Consider the following 20,628-nt stretch of genomic DNA (forward strand, 5'->3'; position numbering starts at 1 on the left):
CTCAAAGGATAATGCACTAACTTTGGTGTCAATCGAGATAATTATATGTTCTCATGAATTCGGCAATGAACACAGTAAAGTACATGCTTTATCTTCCTCATCCAGAGTGATATCGATCAATGCAAGTTGCCCACAAATAGTATTGAACTCGTTTAAGTGTGCAGAAAAAGAATCACCTTCACTCATCCGAAGGTTGTACAATCGCTTTTGTGGAAATAGCTTGTTCATGAGCGACTTGCTCTAATAAATGTTTTTTAGCTTCGTCTAGAGATCTTTTGTCGTCTTCTAAGAGGTCACGTTCACTAGAACGCTATCCGCAAGGCATAGCCAGATTAGGCTTGATGCCCTTTGATCGTTGCTATTCCACGCCCTTAATTCATCATACATGGACTCGGACTCCTTTGGCTTCTCCTTGGGTTTATGTTTTGCTATAAATCTCTGTCCACTAGCAAAACTTTCATCTTCAATTTCCGTAACTCAAAACCCTTTCCTCCGAACTTCTCTACTTCAATCCGTGATTGACCGGTCAACATCTTCCTAAGATTTGATTTTTTCGAATCTCTCTTCACCAAGAAACCATAATCTTAAACTTTGCTTTGATACCAGATGTTAGGATTCGTCGTACAATCATAAAGAAAATATAAAGTAAAAGTAAGAAAGAGAATTGTAATACAAGGTTTTATCCTAGTTCACCCTTAAACTAGGGTTGCGTCCAGCTGAGGATTTCACTATAATTAGCACCTTGCACCATTCTATTACATCTCTCGATTACAAGAGAAAGAGAATATATATACACATAATAATTTGATCAAAAATAAGAAATCTCTTTCTAGGAAACCTACTCTAATTAGGAAACCTAATAGGAGACCTAAGTCTATTAGGAAACTTTCCCTTTTCGGGCTCAAACTAGTAAAGCCTTCTAGCGGCTCGGGAGAGCTGCCCCCGCAACCCCCGCTAGGGTAGGCCCCATGTACCCCATGCTATCGAGTCACTAGGGAGTATGAACCATACCCCAACACAGACACCATAATTATTGTTAGTAGTGAAAACATTTTTTATTAGCTAAGCACTACAAGTAAGCATTTTTTAGGAAAATATTTTCCAAATCGTTCATTTTTCGCAAAATAAACGAATACCAAAAGGGGGAGTCATTTTTCCTCACGATCTAAGCTTGCTGTTTTCAGTTTCGTTTTCCGTGGATCGATTAATTTTTCGTTATCCAAACATTGGAAAGTCGAAAACAATTTTGTGAAAACAGTTTTTCTTTAGACAAATGCGGACCCTTGGCAACATTTTCAATTTTTTCAGCATAAGCCACTTCAATTAAATTGATAAATTTCAGTTTATCGTGGTTTCATCTGTGGGTTAATATCACGAAAAACCCTAAACTGGTACACCTATGACAAATGTACCTCTGACTAATTTTTTTACCATAAAAAATCCCAAACTGATACATTTGTGATAAATTTACCCTCCGTTCGTTTCTGTTAAATTTTACTATCAAATTGTTGAGTTGGATGACACGTGATAGTTGACGGGTGTACCGGCTTGGGGTTTTGCCTTCCGTTTATCACATGTGTACCAGTTTGTGGTTTTCGTGATATTAATCCAATTTAACAGAAACTAACGGAAGGTAAATTTATCACAAATGTACCGGTTTAGAGTTTTGATGGTCAAAAAATTAGTTTGAGATAAATTTATCATTAGTGTACCAGTTTGAGATTTTTGGTGGTCAAAATATTAATGATGGGTAAATTTGTCATGAGTTTACTAGTTTGGGGTTTTTAGTGTTCAAAAAATTAGTTTGGGATAACTTTATCACATAAGTACTAATTTAGAGTTTTTCGTGATATTAACCTTTGATTGACCGAAGTTTAATATTAAAAATAGTGTGAAAGTTGTCTCACACTAGTCAGTGTCACGTAACATACTATGATTAGACATTCAAATTGGTGTATCAACTAAATTGAATCTAACGAGTAAATAAATAAAGGAGAGAGTCTCTCCATGCGAAAGTTATCTATAAAGTGATTATTATTAAAGAAAAAATAGTTACATCCTCTCACATCATTTCACAGTTTCATAATCAATTTCAAGAAAAGATAAATCCCAAAGTTTTATGGTAAAAATCCATCAGAAAATCAATATTTGATAGTTGGTACATAAAAGTATGCAAAATCACACGTCAATAAACGCGAAACATCGACCTTATAAATTTTACAGATAAAAAAGATTAGTCGAATATGGAAAAATCAAGAAATCCACTAAAAACCCGAGGCAAAAGTTGAGAAATCGGCCGCTCGTTCTGCAATTTTATGGTTTTTATTATCCATTGTAGCACCCATTTATCGTCATAATGTTTTATACTTAAGTATATATTTTTCTGTATCTCTAGTACAAAATATCGTAACTTGCAAATACTTTGAAGGGCTTCAGTTAACAAGTACAATTTTTTCGATTTATGATTCAACAGTCACCCACTCTTAAAAAGTCCAATCCTCGCAATTTGTGAAAATTCCCATTTCTATAGAGGCCTCCATATTAGGGCAGTTCGGTTCCAAGTCCGGTCCGATTCCACTAAAAGCGGAAACGAGGATCGAACTGATTGGTCCTAGGACTGGGAATCAGATCGGTCTAATGTAACTGGTCACCTTTTTTTTTTTTGTTCCACTACTTGATATCATATATTTTGAAACTAGAATTGTGTTCCCCATGTCAATTACACATAATCACAAAAATAAGCGTGCAATTCGAGCCAATGCGATGACGAACTGTGTTCCCCATGCCGACTATACATATGTTTTAAAATTGGAATTGTATTTTTCTTGTCTCCCATGATCATTGACATCAGTAGGATTTGAAATTTTTGGCATGTGTCGGAACATATAATCGCAAAAAACAAAGATATAGGTAATCGGTTCAGTTCCCCTTGGAATCGGTTCAGTTCCCCTTGGAATCGGGAATCGAGAACCGGACCAACACTCCCCGAAATCGGACCAAATCAGCCGGTCCTAGCGGTTTTCGGTTTGGCTTGCCCGTTTGGGTTGCCCGTTTTGTACACCTTGTTCCATATTGTCCAAAGCCAAAGCCGAGAAGATCCAAAATAAAAAACAGAACAGAAAAGAAAATAATTATGTTATACGAACAACGAGGTTAAACCCGACACAAAAATTTTTCACTTCCCCCGAAGCTGAGCTTCACTTTAATGGCGATCTGAGAATTTTCCCCATTAGTTTCGCTCGACATCGATCGCCGTCGCCGGAGCTCCCGACTCGCCGGAGAGACGGAGACACAGCGAATCGGGGAGAAGCTTTCCACCGTTCGATCGCGCCGGCGGAACGGACGCCGGATCCTCCCTTCTCGACCCGGATCGCCCCGCACCCGCCGGATCGCGCGGCCTGTCGGAGGAGAGCTTCGTTGCCCGGGTCGGAGAACGGCGGGCGCGTGTCCATGCTCGCCTGAGACCGCCGTCCTCCTCCTCCTCTCCGATTCGGGTTTGAAGGGTGTTCGTCGGAAATGGCCGCCAGGATCTTCGAGTACTTCGTGGTGTGCGGTCTCGGCCCGGAAATCCGTACCCTCGACGGGGACAAGGGGTTCCATGGGACGGGCATCCTGTACATGCCGGCGCTGCTCGACCAGTTCCCTCCCTCCGATCACTCTCTCTACCCTCCTCCTCCTCCGCAGCTCTCCACCGTAAGTCCACCCACCCCATGAGCTGCTTTTCCGAGGGAAGTTGATTCTTGGGTTTGCGTGGTTTTGATGCGAATGTAATGCTTTGCAGTGTGTCTTGCCCGCTGGCGTGGAGGTGTATTCCTCGGGCTTCGATTCGAACGACCCTTCGACTTTTCCGCGCAGCTATCCGATAGTTTTAACCGGTACGTCTCCGAGCTTGAGTTGATCTCCGCTGTAATGGTGCTGTCGTTAGCGGGTATAGGGACTTCCTGTTGTTTAGTTTGTTTCAGGAAATTCGTCTGAGGCGTCGGTTGTTCTGCCATTAGGAGACAGAAGTAGCAAGTGTGATCGGGTGGTGTATGTGATTTGACTCTCGACTGTTATGTTGGCGTATTTTATTTGAGTAGTGCTTGGCTTTGAGCTTTCTGTCCTGTTGCGATTGTTAATCGCGTGAGCTGAAAATTTTGAGTTTCATATGGCCTTCTTTATGCTCATAGAGAATAGACAAGGTACGGTATGCGAAATCAAACTATATGTTTGCTTGTTTAGAAATGTTGGTACTTGAATCCAAGGTTTGTGCGCTGTGCCAAGGTTCTCTTTAGGACAAATGTGCTGTTGAGCTGAATGACATTATTTCTATATATCCATGTAATTGGGTTATCACTTCTTTGTATTTGTATGACCTGTCAAGAAAGTGTTGAAGTGTTTTGTTGGGGTTAATCAGTGCGCTATCCTTGGTGCACTTCCAGCGGTCGCGTGGGGTAATCTTGCGTTTTGTTGCAATAATGAATGATGAATCCCGTGACCCTAAGTTTCAGATCACGTACTATTTGTTGATTCTTATAGAGAATGGAAAAATAGCAGAAGTCGATAACAAATAAATTGCATTTTCATGACTAGATTGGTTCTTACTTCTTAGATCCAAGGTCATTTTCTTTGGTCAAGGTTTGTAATTACATGGAGCTGAAGGAGATTTTACCTTTCATATTATGAACTCTATATATCAGACAGACTTGCAGTTCCGGAGAATACGTTTTAGGAAATTTCCCCCTCGAGGGTTATGCCATTAATACACCTAGACAGCCCTCTATCTTGGTTAATACAACTCAATTTATGAGAGGTGGCCAATGTATTCTAGAGATGATTATTTAGATAATTAGGTCTAGGACATGGAGCTGTTTTTCTATTATATCTTTTGCATTGTTATTCCTTTGGATCAGTGTGGTGAAAATGAATTTTGGGCCTAGCAAAACCAATTGTTTTGCATGTCTAGATGCAAGAGTTACTTGAGGTAAATGTTTCCTTCTGATGGATATGTGGATTTCTTCAATTATAGCATAAATCTTGTGTAAATCATGTTTTTTTGCAAAATATGTAAATCATGTTAACGAGTGCTCTTATGCGCATGTTAAGTAACTAAAGAAAGGACCTCTCAATTTTCGAACAACTAACTTTTCTCCTGATACTAGTGATTAGTGTTTTCAAAATGCATAATTTCCTTTTTAGCCAAGTTGAATCACTACCTATAGGGCACTCGTGGAATTGAGAATACTAGATAAAAGTATAGTAAAAGGGAAAAAAAATAAATTGATCATAAAAAGATGGAACTAAGAAGTAACAAAGTAACAATGGTGTTTATTTTTTAGCTGATAGTTTTCTTAACTGTGTGAGAAGTTTGGTCTCTCAGAATTTTTCAACTAGATATTGAAATGCTACCTTAATGTGGAATCATGCTGCAGAGGGTGATGGCTCAAAAATTTATGTCAGCTGTATTGCTTTTCGAGATCCTGTCAGTGAGGATATAGCTGAAGCCTACCGTATTCCGCCAAATTCATTTGCTGACAAATGTATATGTCTCGTTTCGCACTCCCCCTGCTTCCGTGTTCTTCGGAATGCATTGGAGGAAATATATGTGCTTTGCTTTTCAGATGCTGGAAGTAGGTAACTATTCTTTCAGGCAATAACTTATTTTTGTAATATGAAAGGGAGTGGAGAAAGTAGTTTCAAAATCTGTTCAAAGAATCTTTTTTTTTTTATGTGCGGCACATTGCCAAAGGAAGCACTCTTGGTGACAATTCTTAGCACAAGATAACAATTTGGGTTGGTTGAGATGTGTGGGTACCATTTGGTTCGACACTACTCTTATGTGCCAACTCTGGTTCCAAGATTTAACACTTTGCTGTGTTACGATGTATTAGTTGGTTTTATTGTACCATATATAGGTACAAATATCGTCCTTCCTGCTGCATTTATTAATCTAGCTCTGCAACAATCTCAGCAAACCATTATGGGAGGCTATTGCATACATGGTGACAAATGTGCCTTTGCCTACTCCTGGAAAGGACAGAGTCCTGTTCTCCATTGAGAACTGCCTGCTTTCTATAGAGGCTCCGCCAAAGGATGGGCTCCCTCATGCTGATGTATGGTACTTGTTTTAGGCTTTGTATTTCTCTCTGTTGTTTATGCTATGACTCGGACTGTAGATCATGTTCTTCTCTGACCTACTTCATTATATCACCTATTGCAGGTTTCATTTCAGCCGCTTGTACAATGCTTGGATATTGACAATTTTATCAAGCTATTTACTGCCGTATTGCTTGAGAGAAGGATTTTGCTTCGATCTAACAAGTATGTGTTCAGTTGAGTTAGTTAAACATGGTTATTTAAAGAACTCAGATCTGGAAGACATCTTCCATAGCAGTGTGGCACCTGCGACTTCTTGGGCCTTCTGAGTCTTGTCAATTTGTGTCCTTTTCAATTTTCGTCACAATCATTACTAATCATATTATGCTTTATAAGTGGTTCTTATGCTTATTTGTATGAAGCGAATTTGTCAATTGTTTGGCAGGTACTCGCTCTTAACCCTTGTGTCAGAAGCTCTGTGTCATTTAATCTATCCATTTAGATGGCAGGTATGGTTACATGCTCTAGCAACCCACCATTTAGCAATAGGAAACACGTTCCGACCTACTTGCGCTACATATCATGGTTAATCATGTTTCCATCATGTTACTACATCTGAATCTGTAATTCGAGCGATCTTGATAAGGCATTCCACTACAAATTCACGTATGTTTTTCCGTAACTCTCATCTGATCTTTGTATTTTTCTTTTTCTGAAGCATGTCTACATTCCGTTAATATTTTTCAGTGGAGTCGACTACATTGATGCTCCTACACCATATATGATGGGTCTACATTCAGGTGTAGATACATCTGGCCTGACGATGGATGGGGTAAGTTTCACATGAACTTCTTTCAACCTCTTTTATCTTATGCCATGGTTTTTGACTCTTATTTTTTAAGTTTTAAGTACTGACGTTTCCCGAGTTTTCACTCATGGTTTTTAGGTTTTTGTGCACAAATGGCTTAGAATGTTGTGTGGAAAAGTGTGATTCTTTTCTTCTGATATATGTGAAAAAACATGTGGGTTATTTCTTCGTAATATGGTTTGGACGATAAAGAGTAGACTTTAGAAGGGATGGAAATGCTGCCTTTGGATAAGGATCAGCAATGTGGAGAGAAGATGCAGTTGTATATCTACCTGTGGCAACTTTTTCGTGGATAGGAATTTTCTGAAATGAGATTCTTGTTTTTTAGTGTAAACTTTCTTTTTACTTATCAGGTGAGATTTGTATGTGATGACATAGCAAATTTATTATATGCTTAGGACCTGGTGCATTATTGTGATTGGAGTTCTTTAATTTGAATTTACAATTTCTTTTAATTGGCTTATTTGTTCTTGCCACTGTGTTATAGGTAGTTGTTGTGGACCTTGAGTATAATCGCATCACCACATCAGAAGAAATACCTCCCATTCCCGAGCCAGAATTGAGTTTGCTGCGCGATGAAATGACAAAGCTGTTGCATCCAAGTGTTGTGGGGATAGATCTCATGACAGCAGGTTTAGGGGGATCATATGAGTACTATCCTAAGCTGGGCGGTAAGCCATGGGGAGAAGATCATGATCTACAACTCAGGTGATATTTCATGGTCACTATAAATGCTTTTAAAGTATCAGTTGCTTTTTGGAGCTAATCATCGTGGGTTACTGTCCTTGTGGAATACGTTCATATCGTTTTTCCTTGGAGGAGTATTTCTTGTGGTGATTTTAATCTATATGGATCTGTGTTAGCTGAACTACCTGTTCTGTCCGTAACTTGATTTGGCTCAAGCAGATATGATTTTAGACCTTGGTTGGTTTCTCATGCTTTATTGACCATTTACTACCTAATCATCATCGTCATATTCATAATCTTCTTGTTCTTTTTTATATATGGTAAAAAAATCGGACTCAAGTGTTTTCATTAATTTTCTCCTCATAGTGAAGCCTTGTTTCCCTTGGTATTGCAACATCTAAAGAGATATATAATACAGATGCAGATGGAGAGATTATATTTTGTGATTTATTGTACTTGAGGGGTTTGAGTTCCAAAATAGACTGTCTCTATGATTTTTCCAAGAACCAATAATCTTATAATCAGCAATTTCTTTAGAGTGTTCATTGGTGTATGTCAAACTTGCTTCATAGGCCTCTTTAGACATGTTCTGTACTTGCTGCTGTTATACTAACCAGGAGTTTGAACAATCTCTTGGACTACTCATTTGGAAAACTTTTCTATTTCAAAAGTTCATACTTCTCCTTATTGTAAAGCTCTCCTCATTCCTAGGCGGGGATTTGGCTTAATCAAAGCATGAAATCAGTTATAGGAAGGCAAATAAGGGACTTGTAGAGATTTTGTAGATAGAATCTCCTTTTTCCACAGCATGTAATATATTATGGACCACTGCAAACTGATATAAAAGCTTTTAAGGAAGGTGTTGTCTCTTATTCAAATACTTCAACAGCATCATTTTTGCACTGTTTGCTCAACTGCCAACCTTTTCTATGTTGATGCGCTTGTTTGTTCATGAATTACGTGAAGACATGGGTATAGTGGAATTCGGTATGATAATGCCTGATCTTATACTTCTTGAGTTGTGTGTACAGATTAATTTTCTTGAAGTTTTTTGCGTCCTTATTGGGAGGATATCGCAATTTCCTAGTAAGGCACCTCATCTACTTTTTATTAAGATTTTTAACTTAGACCAGGTAGTCCGAACAACTTATGTACTGTTGAACCCCATTTTGGCAGGAAAATACTGCAACTTATGCCTTCAATGTTGAAGCATTTTTGAGAAAGCGTTCTCGCTCTACTAACCAACCATCAGACCCCATGGTAATTCTTCATAAAAAGATGTCATCATTTTGATGCTTCCTCATGTATGGACTGTACAAACTTTTCTGGTCAGTCATTTCTAACTAGGCCGTCTGTCATTTCGTGTACCCGCTATGATATTATGGGTACTGAAGATTGGAAGTGACTGATGCATGTTTTCCCCATTCATTTTAGTTTAATTACTTTTTATCTTCAAAGGCCTCCTGAATTCCCACCGGCTGTTGTACTTAAATCTTCCTTCAATTTATTCAGATAACACAGTTTTTGAACACTCAAGGCTTCTTGGATTATGTCGAGAGAGGTACCAGTCCTGATGAAAATAATGTCAATCTTCTCGACAAGTTACAAGATGCAATTGGGAGGGGCCAAAATCCTATTTCAATCTTTCCCTCATCCTTGATGGAGCCTGAGATTATAACAATATCAGACTCTGATACAGGAACATCAGGTCGAGAAAGCCATTCATGCAGTGTTCACTGTAGAGCCTATTTCAAAGGCTTTTGCATTGATGCTTCTGCTTATTTGTAATTTGGTGTTTGGAAACTTAAACACAAAAGCTAGCAAAAAAGCTTTGGAATGAGTTTTTCTGGTGGTTACTATAATAAGGGTGGGGGGTTATACAGTCATCCTCCAAAAATAAATTCATAGTGTTGCATTGATGCTTCTGCTAATTAGTAATTTGGTGTTTGGAAACTTAAACACAAAAGCTAGTGAAAAAGCTTAGGAATGAGTTTTTCTGGTGGTTAGTATAAATTAGGGTGGGGGTTATACAGTCATCCTCCTAAAATAAATTCATAGAGTTAAAATGAGAGCTACTAAGACCAGATCAAAGTTATCTAAGTAAATCAAAAGCAGCTCTTTGTGTATTGATCATGTGAGTCGGGCCTAAGGATCTTAAAGTTTGCATCTCTCTACTTTTCAGGATCGGGAGCCAAATACACCTATGATAGGTTTCCTTCAAACATCAGGTCAGAAGAGGAGGAGGAGAAGAGGAAACAAATTCTTGCTGTTGCAAGTGGAGCTTTTGATTATTCTGGAAGGCATAGTCCTAGGTATGTCTACGCATGAATGTTGGTATTTATCTGTTTCTGTGTGCAACGAGTTCCCTCATTAAATTTTGTGCTGTTTTTGTGAATTGCTCATGACAGAGTCCCTTTTCTTTACCAGGTCCCCCTCTGTGTTAGTGGGTAAGGATGCAAAAGTTGATGCTCTGAGTCCTATGGAGAGGGCTGTAAGTGCTTTCACAATTGCTAACATCCCAGCCCTAACTGGGACCATTGAATCCTCTTTAATTATATTTACCCTTTTATGTTGTTAGGCTGAGAGAGAACGGATGGTACTGGACATAAAGGTTAAGCTTCAGGTAAGATCTTTTAAAATCTCTTGGTCCCGCATGGTTAGGGATGTTCTAGCCTATCAAAGTGGTTCTCTTTGTTATAAATCTGTATATTGTAAATTATGTCCTGAGAAGTTGGTATTGATGTGAACTCACATTAATTCTGATTAGGGATAACCCCATAAATGCCTGGACCGATTTCTTTTTAACTCAGATTAAAGTTAAGGGGATATTTGCGGGTTGAGATGATAGATGTAGTTCTGTAGAATTTAATGAAGAAAAATTTTTACTGACCTTTTGTCTAAAGAGTGTCTGTAATTTCTAAGAGTTTAGTCAGTAGATTTGTGATGGTGCATTGCGATCACAACTCCCAGGATATGTGACAATTTGGCCTTTATCTAAAATCAAATGCTATGTGGTTGCAGTTTTAGTTCCCTTTGAGAGGTTTAGTTACGTTTTTATTTTTCTGCCACCAGGGTTTGTGGTTGCGGCTCCTTAAATTGGGAGCAACTGATGATCCTCTTTCGTCCTTTGAACATGGCACCATTTCTGGTATGCTTCTATGAGATATCAATGCTTGTGTTTATCTTCTTCAAGCAAATAAACTAATTGATGGCCAGTGCAATTTGTATCTATGGACCAAAATTAGCTGCATGCTAATATTGTGTTTTTTTGTTTTTGCAGCTTTAATTGAATTTGATGCTGAGGGGATTGGTGGTAGTGGCTTTGTTGAATGCATTAGGGAGCACATCAATTCGGTATTTAGCATTAAAAGTTGCAATATAGTGGATGTTCCCTCCTTGTAGGGTAGTAACTCAAAAACCACTCTTGATTTCAGGGATGGCACTGTCAATTGACTGATGAACAATTTATTGCAGTTAAAGAATTGGTAAGTGCATTCAACTTAGAAAAATTGCCAGATTGACTGCTAGAATTGTTTGCTGAAATTTCCAGCACGTTGAAGTGAATTGTAGTGCGTTTAGCCTTTTGCCTTTTCTCCTCCTACATTTAGCGTTTAGTCTGATTTTTATATAATTTCAAACATCTCAAATATTTACCAATATTTGCCTTTGCTCCTCCTACATTTAGTGTTTAGAGTGATTTTTATATAATTTCAAACATCTCATATATATATTAATATAAATTTTTGTCAAAAGTCATAGAATTTTCTCGTTGACTTTATGAAATTGAAGCTTTTCTTTTTTTTCTTTTTTGAAGGGGGGGGGGGGGGGGGTGTGTGGGTTAATGAAAGTTCAAAGGGTACAGCGTTTTTGTTTTTTTCTAAAACTTCCTTTAACACAACCATAGTTGAAAGTTCACTGATGTAGGGTCTTAATAGTAAGCAGCTACAAATTTCTTTACCCTATTCACACAAGTTCCTTCAGGGAGATTGTGGTGATCTTTCTGGTGGGATGATGGCCTCATTCTCAACAAAAGTGAAACACTTCCTACAAAATGACTATAGGCATAACAGATTTGGCTCCTCTTTTATATGCATTTTCTTCTCTTAAATTAATTTCAGATTTCTTGAAATGTTTCCTACACAAAACATCTCATTTAACACCTTTTTCTCTTCTTTTTCTCTCTGCTCTGGAAAATGAAAATTATGCCAAATGCCAGCTGAAAACAGCCATCGGTCGTGCAATATCTCGGAATGATGTTGTGACAATAAGAGATGCCCTGGAAGTTTCCGCTGAGATTTATAAGAAAGACGCTAATAATGTTCCAGACTACATCCAGCGTCATCTTCTCTCTATATCTATCTGGGAAGAGTTGAGGTATAGCTTAACCGTCATCACTCTTGGTTGTTTGTCTTTGAAAAAATGCATGTATAATCTTTTCCATGTAATTTCATACCAGTTTTTAAGCTTCCCCTGTTTCACCATTTGGATGAAAATACTGGGATCGGGCATTAACATGCAATTGATGCATGCTGCTTCATATATTCATAGTATTTAATATCTTGAATTGTAATGTTCTAATCATTGTCTTTTAGATTTTGGGAAGGATACTTTGACCACCTAATGGACCGATCATCAAGCAGGTAATGATGACTATGCTGCACGTTCTATTTGTCATGCATAGAGCTTTATTTGTATGATTTTTGGTTAGAATGTGGTAGTCACCCGGGGTGTCATATGTTGGGGTAGCCGGTACAGTTCTTCTCTGCAATGAAGTAAGTGTAATTTTGTTAAATTGAAGCATACATAGAAGATCGTCTAGAGAGGTGTGAAGAAAATATGACCTTCAGCTTGAACACTCTGAAGAAGTATATTAGATTGCCACCAATACATCTAAAAAATTAAGCTGGTATATGGAGACGTGGTTTAGATATGAGAAAAGAGTACCTTACTCTTTCTTGAGCCAACTTTTGAATGCTTGGAAGTTTGACTTTTTTACTATTTCTTCCAATCTAATGGAAGGATCAGTTTCTTTTGCTGGAATTATTACTATCTCAAGTTATTATAAGGAATGGCGATAATGCAGTCTATTATTTGCGGCATGGTTAAGTTGATGGCATTAGAACTCTACTCGAATGGATGCTTATTAGTGGTTGATGCTTTTGTATTAGTTCTGTCAACTATGCAACTCAAGTGTCCAGTCAGCTAATAGTGGTGGCATCACATATGGTAACCTCCTACCCTAATGCTTAAAGCTGTTACCTTTTTTGGCTCAATCAACTTCGTCTTGTTCTTTTCCATCTATTTACTAGTGCCTTTGCTTTTGCCATTGTCAAGGCTGGGCTGGGACTTCCTGATGCTGATGCTTGGTACATGATCGAAACAATAGCAGAAAGACAAAAAGTTGGATTCAAGCAGTTTGTAAGTTAGATTTTTCTTTCTTGGTTGTTTTACGGTGTTTGAGACCTCACGTCTGTTTGGTCTTCTTCAATTGGTTTTAAGAATGTCAGAAGTTTTGCAGCTAAATAATGGTTTTTTTGTCTTAGTATATCTAGATATTTCCTTTTGATATTGATTCCTTTACATTTATGGAATTTACCCTATCTTACCACCTCAACGTGAACTCATCTCTTGGACTGGTACTGCATGAAGTTCCTACATGTTAATTGTCCGTCAGCTGTTTTACTTATAGAAATGATTCATTATAGCTATTATAAATGATTAATGTGTATTAAATATACAATCCAAGTTTGCCTATTGATGATTTTTAACTCGCAAGCACACCTGTGTCTTCAGAATAAGAACTTCTTTGACTCTCTGTCAACATCAAAGCTCAGAAATCATATTGTTATGTCTACTTGTACCTATTACTAGGGGAGAAGAAAACATGACTGCTCAAATGAGATACAGTTTGTTGAATCAAATCATGAGACTTTTAATATCTCTATCTGATCAGAAACAATAAAAGGCTCAAGTCAAAAAGTAAAGGAGAAAAGGTTTTCTTTCAGATAATTATGGACGTTCTTAAGTCATCTTATGAATTTGAATTAGTCATAGGCAATTGCAATTTCAATTCTTTTGCATTACGTGTTGTGTCAATATGATCTTCTGATTTATCCTATTTCAGGATCTTGTTACTGGAGTCCGCAGTTTTTAGGAATCTTTCTATATGCTGCTAAATTTCTGGGATTGTTAATATTTTAGGATGTGAGGGAGGAGGAAAACATTATGGGCTACATCGTTACTCAGTTACATCGAAGAAAGATTCCATAGGCGCCTCTATGTATTGAACATAAAGAGACAAGCAAACCTAAACACCTAACTACCTTTGGTCAACACACCAAATGTTTATCTAATATCTATAATCTCTACTATTACCCAATACTATTAAATACCATTCAACAGGGATGATTCTAAATCTTCTTCTGTGATTTGTTTTAGATAAAGTTGAGAGGATTTTTGTCACATGTCCAACAAGTGCGTATTGGTTATTGGGGAAACTCATCTATAAAAGCACCATCAGTGTCATCTCAGGGATTACCATCTCCTTCCCCAAAAGATGCCGCCAATGAAAAATACCAGCCTGCTGAGGCTTCTGGTGTTGGCAGGAGCTGGGTCCAGAGCATGTTCAGCAAAGACAATGCTTCAAGAGCAAACTCATTTGGCCGTGTTCGTAAATGGACTTCTGATAGTGGTGCTTCAGGTTTGCATTCTACATGTTTTTGGCATTCTAATTATGTAATTAACCTATAAAAGAATTCTTACGATATTGTTATTTTCCAAACAACATTATATATCAGTAATTTTTACTTTCTTTGGAACCAAGCCGCAGAGAATGGGAATCCACACAGACAAGAGCTGTCATCTGCTGCACAGAAGAAACTCCAAACAAGTGTTCGCACACTAAGGGGTCATACTGGTGCTATTACTGCTCTACATTGTGTAACTAGAAGGGAGGTATGGGATCTGGTGGGAGACCGTGAAGATGCTGGCTTCTTCATTAGTGGGAGTACTGATTGTTTGGTAGGTTAATAGCATAAAATCTACTCACATTTATGGTTAACTTTTGGTTGTGTTTTCCCTGAGTTCTGTTGAATCAAGATGGGCTTGGCGCTGGCTTTAAGATGATATTTCCTCTTTGTTATGACTGTTATGCAGGTTAAGATTTGGGACCCTAGTCTTCGTGGTTCTGAACTTAGGGGAACTTTGAAAGGACATACTGGGTATGTCCATTCTCTATTTAAGAATTTACCCTACTGTCTTGGCCTTACACTGCCCATTATTCTGAATTGTCCTCGCAAATATTTCTGTTGGACTACTATTTTGTAGAACCGTTCGTGCGATAAGTTCTGATAGAGGAAAGATTGTGTCAGGATCCGATGATCATTCTGTTATTGTTTGGGATAAGCAGACTTATCGGCTTCTGGAAGAGCTCAAAGGCCACGATGCACAGGTTCTTATTATGAGGATATCCTTGCAATTTGCGTGGTGTCACATTTGCAATTACTTAGAAGCATAAGCAATTTATTCAGGAAATTTATCATCTTGTGCATCTTTATCACAGATTGAGAGGATTAAAATTTGAAGTAAGGAGTAATGACTTAAATATTTTCTTGTTTCTCCTTTATTCATGGTGGCCGGAGGCTTATAATTCATCCTAGTTTCATTCTCAAGTGAAGTACAACGAACTCACAGCTTGATGAAAGTCATGCTAATATCTTGCTTTTATATAAGGAGAATGTTAGAACTCCAGTCCAAAAGTTTAAGCTAGTAGATAGAGGGAGGTAACACGCATAAAAAGTCATTATGAACTCGTATAGTAGCGATACATTGTTTCTCATATTTCCCTCCTACGAGAGCTTTGCTAGTGACACCATATAAATAGCTTACGTGGAGTTGAAGAATGAAATTGAACAAACAAGAACCACACACGAAATGAATTACTAAATGGAGCATGAAGAACCTTTTGGCTCTAATACCATGTTAGGCTTTGGGGGGAGAGAGAGAGAGAGAGAGAGTTGCAGAGAAAATAAACAATTGAAGAGAGCATGATGTTAGTATAGCAATGCCAGTGAAGAATTAAAATATGCTATAGTACCATGATAGAAAGTCCAACCTTGAAAGCTTATGATGTTCGGAAAAGGGAGATGACAAGTACAAAAAACCATTATAAATTATATTGGCGATGTGTAATATTTTAATAGAGTATAAATTCATTTTCAACATTATTACGTGAGATAAGTATTTTGGTTGGCATTCTCCGTTGCAGGTCAGCTGTGTGCGCATGTTATCTGGTGAACGCGTCCTCACTGCCTCTCATGATGGATCTGTTAAGATGTGGGATGTTAGGACCGACACTTGTGTGGCAACTGTTGGTCGCTGCTCCAGCGCTGTTTTATGCATGGAGTATGATGATTCCAGTGGAATCCTGGCTGCTGCTGGAAGAGACGCGTATGTACTTTCAAATTATTTCTGTCATACTCATGTCGTGGATCTTGAATTTCATATATATGTATTTTCTCAGGGTTGCAAACATCTGGGATATTCGTGCTGGAAAGCAGATGCACAAGCTTTTAGGGCATACGAAATGGATCAGGTGTGCAAAAAAAAATTGCAAAATGTTGCTTTTTACTGTGGCTTTATTTTGGCAGACTTAAGAGATTAGTCTGCCACTGCAAGTGGGGGAGTGAGAAGTGTATTTTACACCACTAAATGTAAGAACGTCAATGTGTGGACCGGAAGGGTTCCCATCCTTGATAGTTTGAGGGGAGAAAATAATTAAAATCAGCCATTTCTGTCACTTTCTTCTTCCGTTACAGTTATTCAATCTCAATCTATACATGCAAGATTTATTTTTCTTGAAACACGAGCTCTATAAATAATTTGACAAGTTAATGATTTGATGGAAGTTTCTGTCCTTCAACATTTGGATTTTCATCTAAATTGCAAAATGTTGCTTTTTACTGTGGCTTTATTTTGGCAGACTTAAGAGATTAGTCTGCCACTGCAAGTGGGGGAGTGAGAAGTGTATTTTACACCACTAAATGTAAGAACGTCAATGTGTGGACCGGAAGGGTTCCCATCCTGGATAGTTTGAGGGGAGAAAATAATTAAAATCAGCCATTTCTGTCACTTTCTTCTTCCGTTACAGTTATTCAATCTCAATCTATACATGCAAGATTTATTTTTCTTGAAACACGAGCTCTATAAATAATTTGACAAGTTAATGATTTGATGGAAGTTTCTGTCCTTCAACATTTGGATTTTCATCTTATAATCATGCTAATCATGCATGTTATAATTTTTTATGTCAGAAAAATATCAATTAAATAGGGTACCCCACACACATAAAAGAGCTTAACCGCGAAGCCGAATAAGAGCACATTGACATTAGTCACGTCATCAATCAATTGGTGCATGCATACACGAAACTTGTAATTCATGTGGTCCACTGTTGAAGGTTAATATGGATAACAGCTTGTGCAATATGAATTTTGCTCCATGGGGGTTTTATAAACAATCATGTCTTGCAAGTTCATAACTGCTAATAGAATATGAATCTTTCTCCATTTGATAGTAATCAACAACCATGACTAAAGGACTTCCTCCTTCTCACTATCGTATTTGCCATCCTGCAGGTCAATTAGAATGGTTGAGGACACTGTAATTACTGGTAGTGATGATTGGACGGCTAGAATATGGTCTGTTTCCCGTGGTACATGCGATGCAGTTCTTGCTTGCCATGCTGGGCCAATCCAGTGTGTTGAGTATTCTTTATCAGATAAAGGCATAATCACAGGTTCTTACTTCACCCGATGTCTTATTTAGGGTCCTTTGTAATGGTGACAAAACATAGTTTGGTTCGTAATTGATTGTTTTTATATTTGTCCTTGGTGTTGCTGAATGTTGATTGTAGAAATGTTTTGCATTGACATTATCAATATTTTCAGGTTCAACTGATGGACTTATTCGTTTCTGGGAAAAGGAGGAAGGTGAGAGTTTTAACGATGTGATCTCCTGAATGTCTTTCTTTTATCTTTTTGATATTCAGCATTTTCTCGGAATTTAGTTCCTTTGACTTGTTGAGGATGACTGTTCTGGGCACTGTTATCGAGAATCACTTTGGATATTGGTTTTGAAATATGTGGTTACATACATATGAGTGACAGCAAACTATATGCCTAACCTTAGCAAAGCCGTCTTGACGATAATGGGCATGCATGATTTCTTGACCTCTGATGGTTTTTTTATTCTCTGAGAAAGATAGTGCTAGTGCTACAAGCTGCTTTCTTGACCTCTTACCTTATTCTTCGTGTGTGACCAGGGTCTATTTCCTCAGGTGGTAGTGGTAATTGAAGCTTAAATAGAATGTGGAGTGTTCTGAGATATTCATAATCATGTAAAACGAGCAGGTTTCTTTGCTCTTAAGCTTGGACAGATTTTGCTGCATTGATCGGTGTCTCTAGACTAGACAAAATATGCCGACTTATTAGTCAACTGAAGCAATTACCACAGCATAAACAAATATATTCTCATTCTTCCAGGGGGTATAAGGTGCGTGAAGAATGTCACCATTCATTCATCCGCTATTGTATCTATCAGTGCTGGGGAGCACTGGTTGGGGATCGGAGCTGCTGATAATTCAATGTCCCTCTTCCACCGACCACAAGAGCGACTCAGTGGCTTATCAAGCAGTGGATCAAAAGTGGGCGGTTGGCAACTTTATAGAACACCGCAAAAAACCCTTGCTGTGGTATGCATTATTTGTTTGTTCCGGTATTACTTTTCCTAACATGTGCTACTGGATCTTGTTACTAGTGGTAGTATCTCTTCAGAAAATTTTCTTGCTCATCATCATGCCTTTGTGCTCTCTCTCTCTCTCTCTCTCGTAATGTGTATCCATCATTTGTCGATCTTTAGTCGTGGCTTCTACTTTTGGTTTTTAGGTGAGGTGCATTGCTTCAGACCTTGAAAGGAAGAGGATCTGCAGTGGTGGTCGTAACGGCCTTCTTAGGCTATGGGACGCTACCATCAACATCTGAAGTCTGTTGATCCTGGTGTGAATGTTGTGTTCTGGTCTTCAATCTGTACGTATCGCGTTGTTTGTACATTGTCTCAATTTTTCTTTTTCCTTTTCTTGATCCGGGAAGGACAGGATGATTGAAATGCTGAAACTGAGATGCAGTTTTGTTTTCTTTCAATTCTATCTTTTACTTCGTTTCTTCTTTCATGTCATCTATTCTTGCGGTGTGTACAGATAGCGTTTGGAATGCCATTGACTTGCTCTTATCTAGGATCGAAGGACATTGTTGATGCGTGTGGATTGTGACATCGTAGATAGATAAAGAAGATGTAAATCCGCATCAGGCAAAATATGACTAACGAATGGGAAAACTAAGCACAAATGCGACTTTATATGAATGGATTATTTTGTGACGGATTTTATACTCATAAGTAAACTAACTTGGGGGCGACTGACGGGTCCTCTCTATGTATCGCTTATTTTCCTAATTGGCCACTTGGACTCTAGAGTGAGCAAGTGTTGTGCCGAAACGGTTCGTTTCATATATAGAGAATAATTGAATGGGGAGGGGCCGTTTGGAGAGGAAAAATGGCAATTTCTGTAGTTGTGAGGATGAAAATTGAGCTCAGGTGGCTTGATTTGGACCAGATTAAGGGCTCGTTTGGTTCAACTTCTCAAATGCTACTTGAGGGAATGCAAATACCTTTAGGTTAAAGTCCCTTGGGGAAATGCAAGTGGCGTTTGGTAAAAAATCATTTGTAAAGCTACTTTAATCCAAGTAGTGTTTGATAAATTTTTTTTTAGCAAAAAGGCTTTGGGAATTAATTTTTTTATTAAAAAAAAATACCTATCCTACCTTTCGCCGTAGCCGGCGAAGGCCTACTGCTGCCAGTGAGCTAGATCTGGCGTCGGCGGCCGTCGCCCGAGGTCGGGCGACCCCTGACGAGTTAGATCTGCCGCCGGCGGTCGTCGCTTGAGGCCAGGCGATCCTCAGCGAGGGTCGCGCGACCTCAGGTGGCTGTCGCCTGGGTCGTGCGACCTTGCCGGCCTTCCTCGCAAAGAAGATGAACAGTACCAAGAGGGGCAAAACCGGAATAAGCCAAAATAAGTGAGAGTAGTTTGGGGACAAAAAATTTGGGTTCAGCATTTGTGGAATGCCGAAAGCCCAAAGCTAATCCGGACCAGCTTTGGGCTTTCGTCATTTCAAATGCTAGCATTTGGCCAATGCTAGGCCGAATGCTGAACCAAACGGGGCCTAAGGCTTGGTCTTCCATGGGTACCGTCATGGGAGACCTGCAAACTCTATCATGGTCCCCATAAGCTCTCTCAGCGGGATTGCCAAGCTTGCGCAAGCCCCGTGATCGAGCCCATCGGTAGATTCGAGCTCGTGGCTTGCTTGAGCTCCAATTGCTAGAGAGAGAAAGAGGGAAGAGTGTGGGTCACCGGGGTGAGGGGTGAGCGGGCTAGAGGCGCTGGAGGCAGCCATATCTGACGACGGTGGCACCGGGTGGAGAGAGAGACTACTGCTGTCAGGGGAGGGCGAGTGTGAGTTGGAGGGAGAAAAAGTTGGAGGGTGGAGGAAGAGAGGAGGGAGGGGCAAGAGATAGATATAGGTTCGAGGGTAAATGAATTTTTTGAGTTTAAATGAGATTGCAAATTGAAGATTCTTAAAAGTGAAGATGGTTTTTTATTCACGGGTGCTAATTTCGAAATGGTTTTTGTAATTTTCCCAAAAATAAATATCTGTAATATTTATATTTGTAATCCACCAATAAGAAGATCGAAAGTAATTTGCTTTCGATGAAAGACGGAGGAAGACACTGCCCTTAAATGATCTCATTCAAGCGATCTCATTCAATCAGACGCCTTCGATGTATCAATCAGAAAATTCAATGCTCCGATGTGTCAATCAGAAAATTCAATGCTTCGATGCTTGGTAAGAGTAATTTCATACGTAGTTGTTAAGTCATCAATGGTA

At 38.8% G+C, this 20,628-nt stretch overlaps 1 protein-coding gene across 3 annotated transcripts; it reads left to right on the top strand.

Moving 5' to 3' along the window:
• Positions 1-3,171: 3,171 nt before the first annotated feature.
• Positions 3,172-18,828, top strand: LOC115676658 (DENN domain and WD repeat-containing protein SCD1). Of its 3 annotated transcripts, none has more exons than XM_030599605.2 (31): positions 3,172-3,693; positions 3,782-3,875; positions 5,412-5,613; positions 5,951-6,092; positions 6,200-6,300; positions 6,521-6,584; positions 6,794-6,907; positions 7,431-7,651; positions 8,662-8,716; positions 8,807-8,890; positions 9,143-9,338; positions 9,813-9,942; positions 10,058-10,121; positions 10,209-10,253; positions 10,703-10,778; positions 10,911-10,984; positions 11,065-11,115; positions 11,847-12,004; positions 12,223-12,270; positions 12,799-12,856; positions 12,965-13,048; positions 14,069-14,330; positions 14,460-14,650; positions 14,786-14,850; positions 14,957-15,080; positions 15,897-16,078; positions 16,152-16,223; positions 17,266-17,426; positions 17,578-17,619; positions 18,172-18,380; positions 18,574-18,828. In XM_030599605.2, the coding sequence occupies exons 1-31, from the start codon at positions 3,517-3,519 to the stop codon at positions 18,667-18,669; spliced, it is 3,642 nt and encodes a 1,213-aa protein (XP_030455465.1). In that variant the 5' UTR covers positions 3,172-3,516; the 3' UTR covers positions 18,670-18,828. The 3 variants fall into 3 exon arrangements, with proteins under 3 accessions (XP_030455465.1, XP_030455464.1, XP_056175086.1); XM_030599604.2 differs by having other exon boundaries at positions 3,173-3,693; positions 14,454-14,650; XM_056319111.1 differs by lacking the exon at positions 3,172-3,693 and having other exon boundaries at positions 5,412-5,609; positions 14,454-14,650.
• Positions 18,829-20,628: the final 1,800 nt, after the last annotated feature.

Source organism: Syzygium oleosum, unplaced genomic scaffold (genome assembly GCF_021117445.2).
Source record: "Syzygium oleosum isolate NSW1041296 unplaced genomic scaffold, Sole_v2.1 Sole_v2.17, whole genome shotgun sequence".
Taxonomy (NCBI): domain Eukaryota; kingdom Viridiplantae; phylum Streptophyta; class Magnoliopsida; order Myrtales; family Myrtaceae; genus Syzygium; species Syzygium oleosum.

What these genes read in the sequence shown, in the direction of transcription:
- LOC115676658 (XM_030599604.2), top strand. Translation starts at nt 3,517, where the DNA reads ATGGCCGCCAGGATCTTCGAGTACTTCGTGGTGTGCGGTCTCGGCCCG. An exon ending in ATGGGCTCCCTCATGCTGAT is followed by an intron (nt 6,093 to 6,199) that starts GTATGGTACTTG and finishes CACCTATTGCAG; the next exon opens with GTTTCATTTCAGCCGCTTGT. An exon ending in GAGGATATCGCAATTTCCTA is followed by an intron (nt 8,717 to 8,806) that starts GTAAGGCACCTC and finishes CCATTTTGGCAG; the next exon opens with GAAAATACTGCAACTTATGC.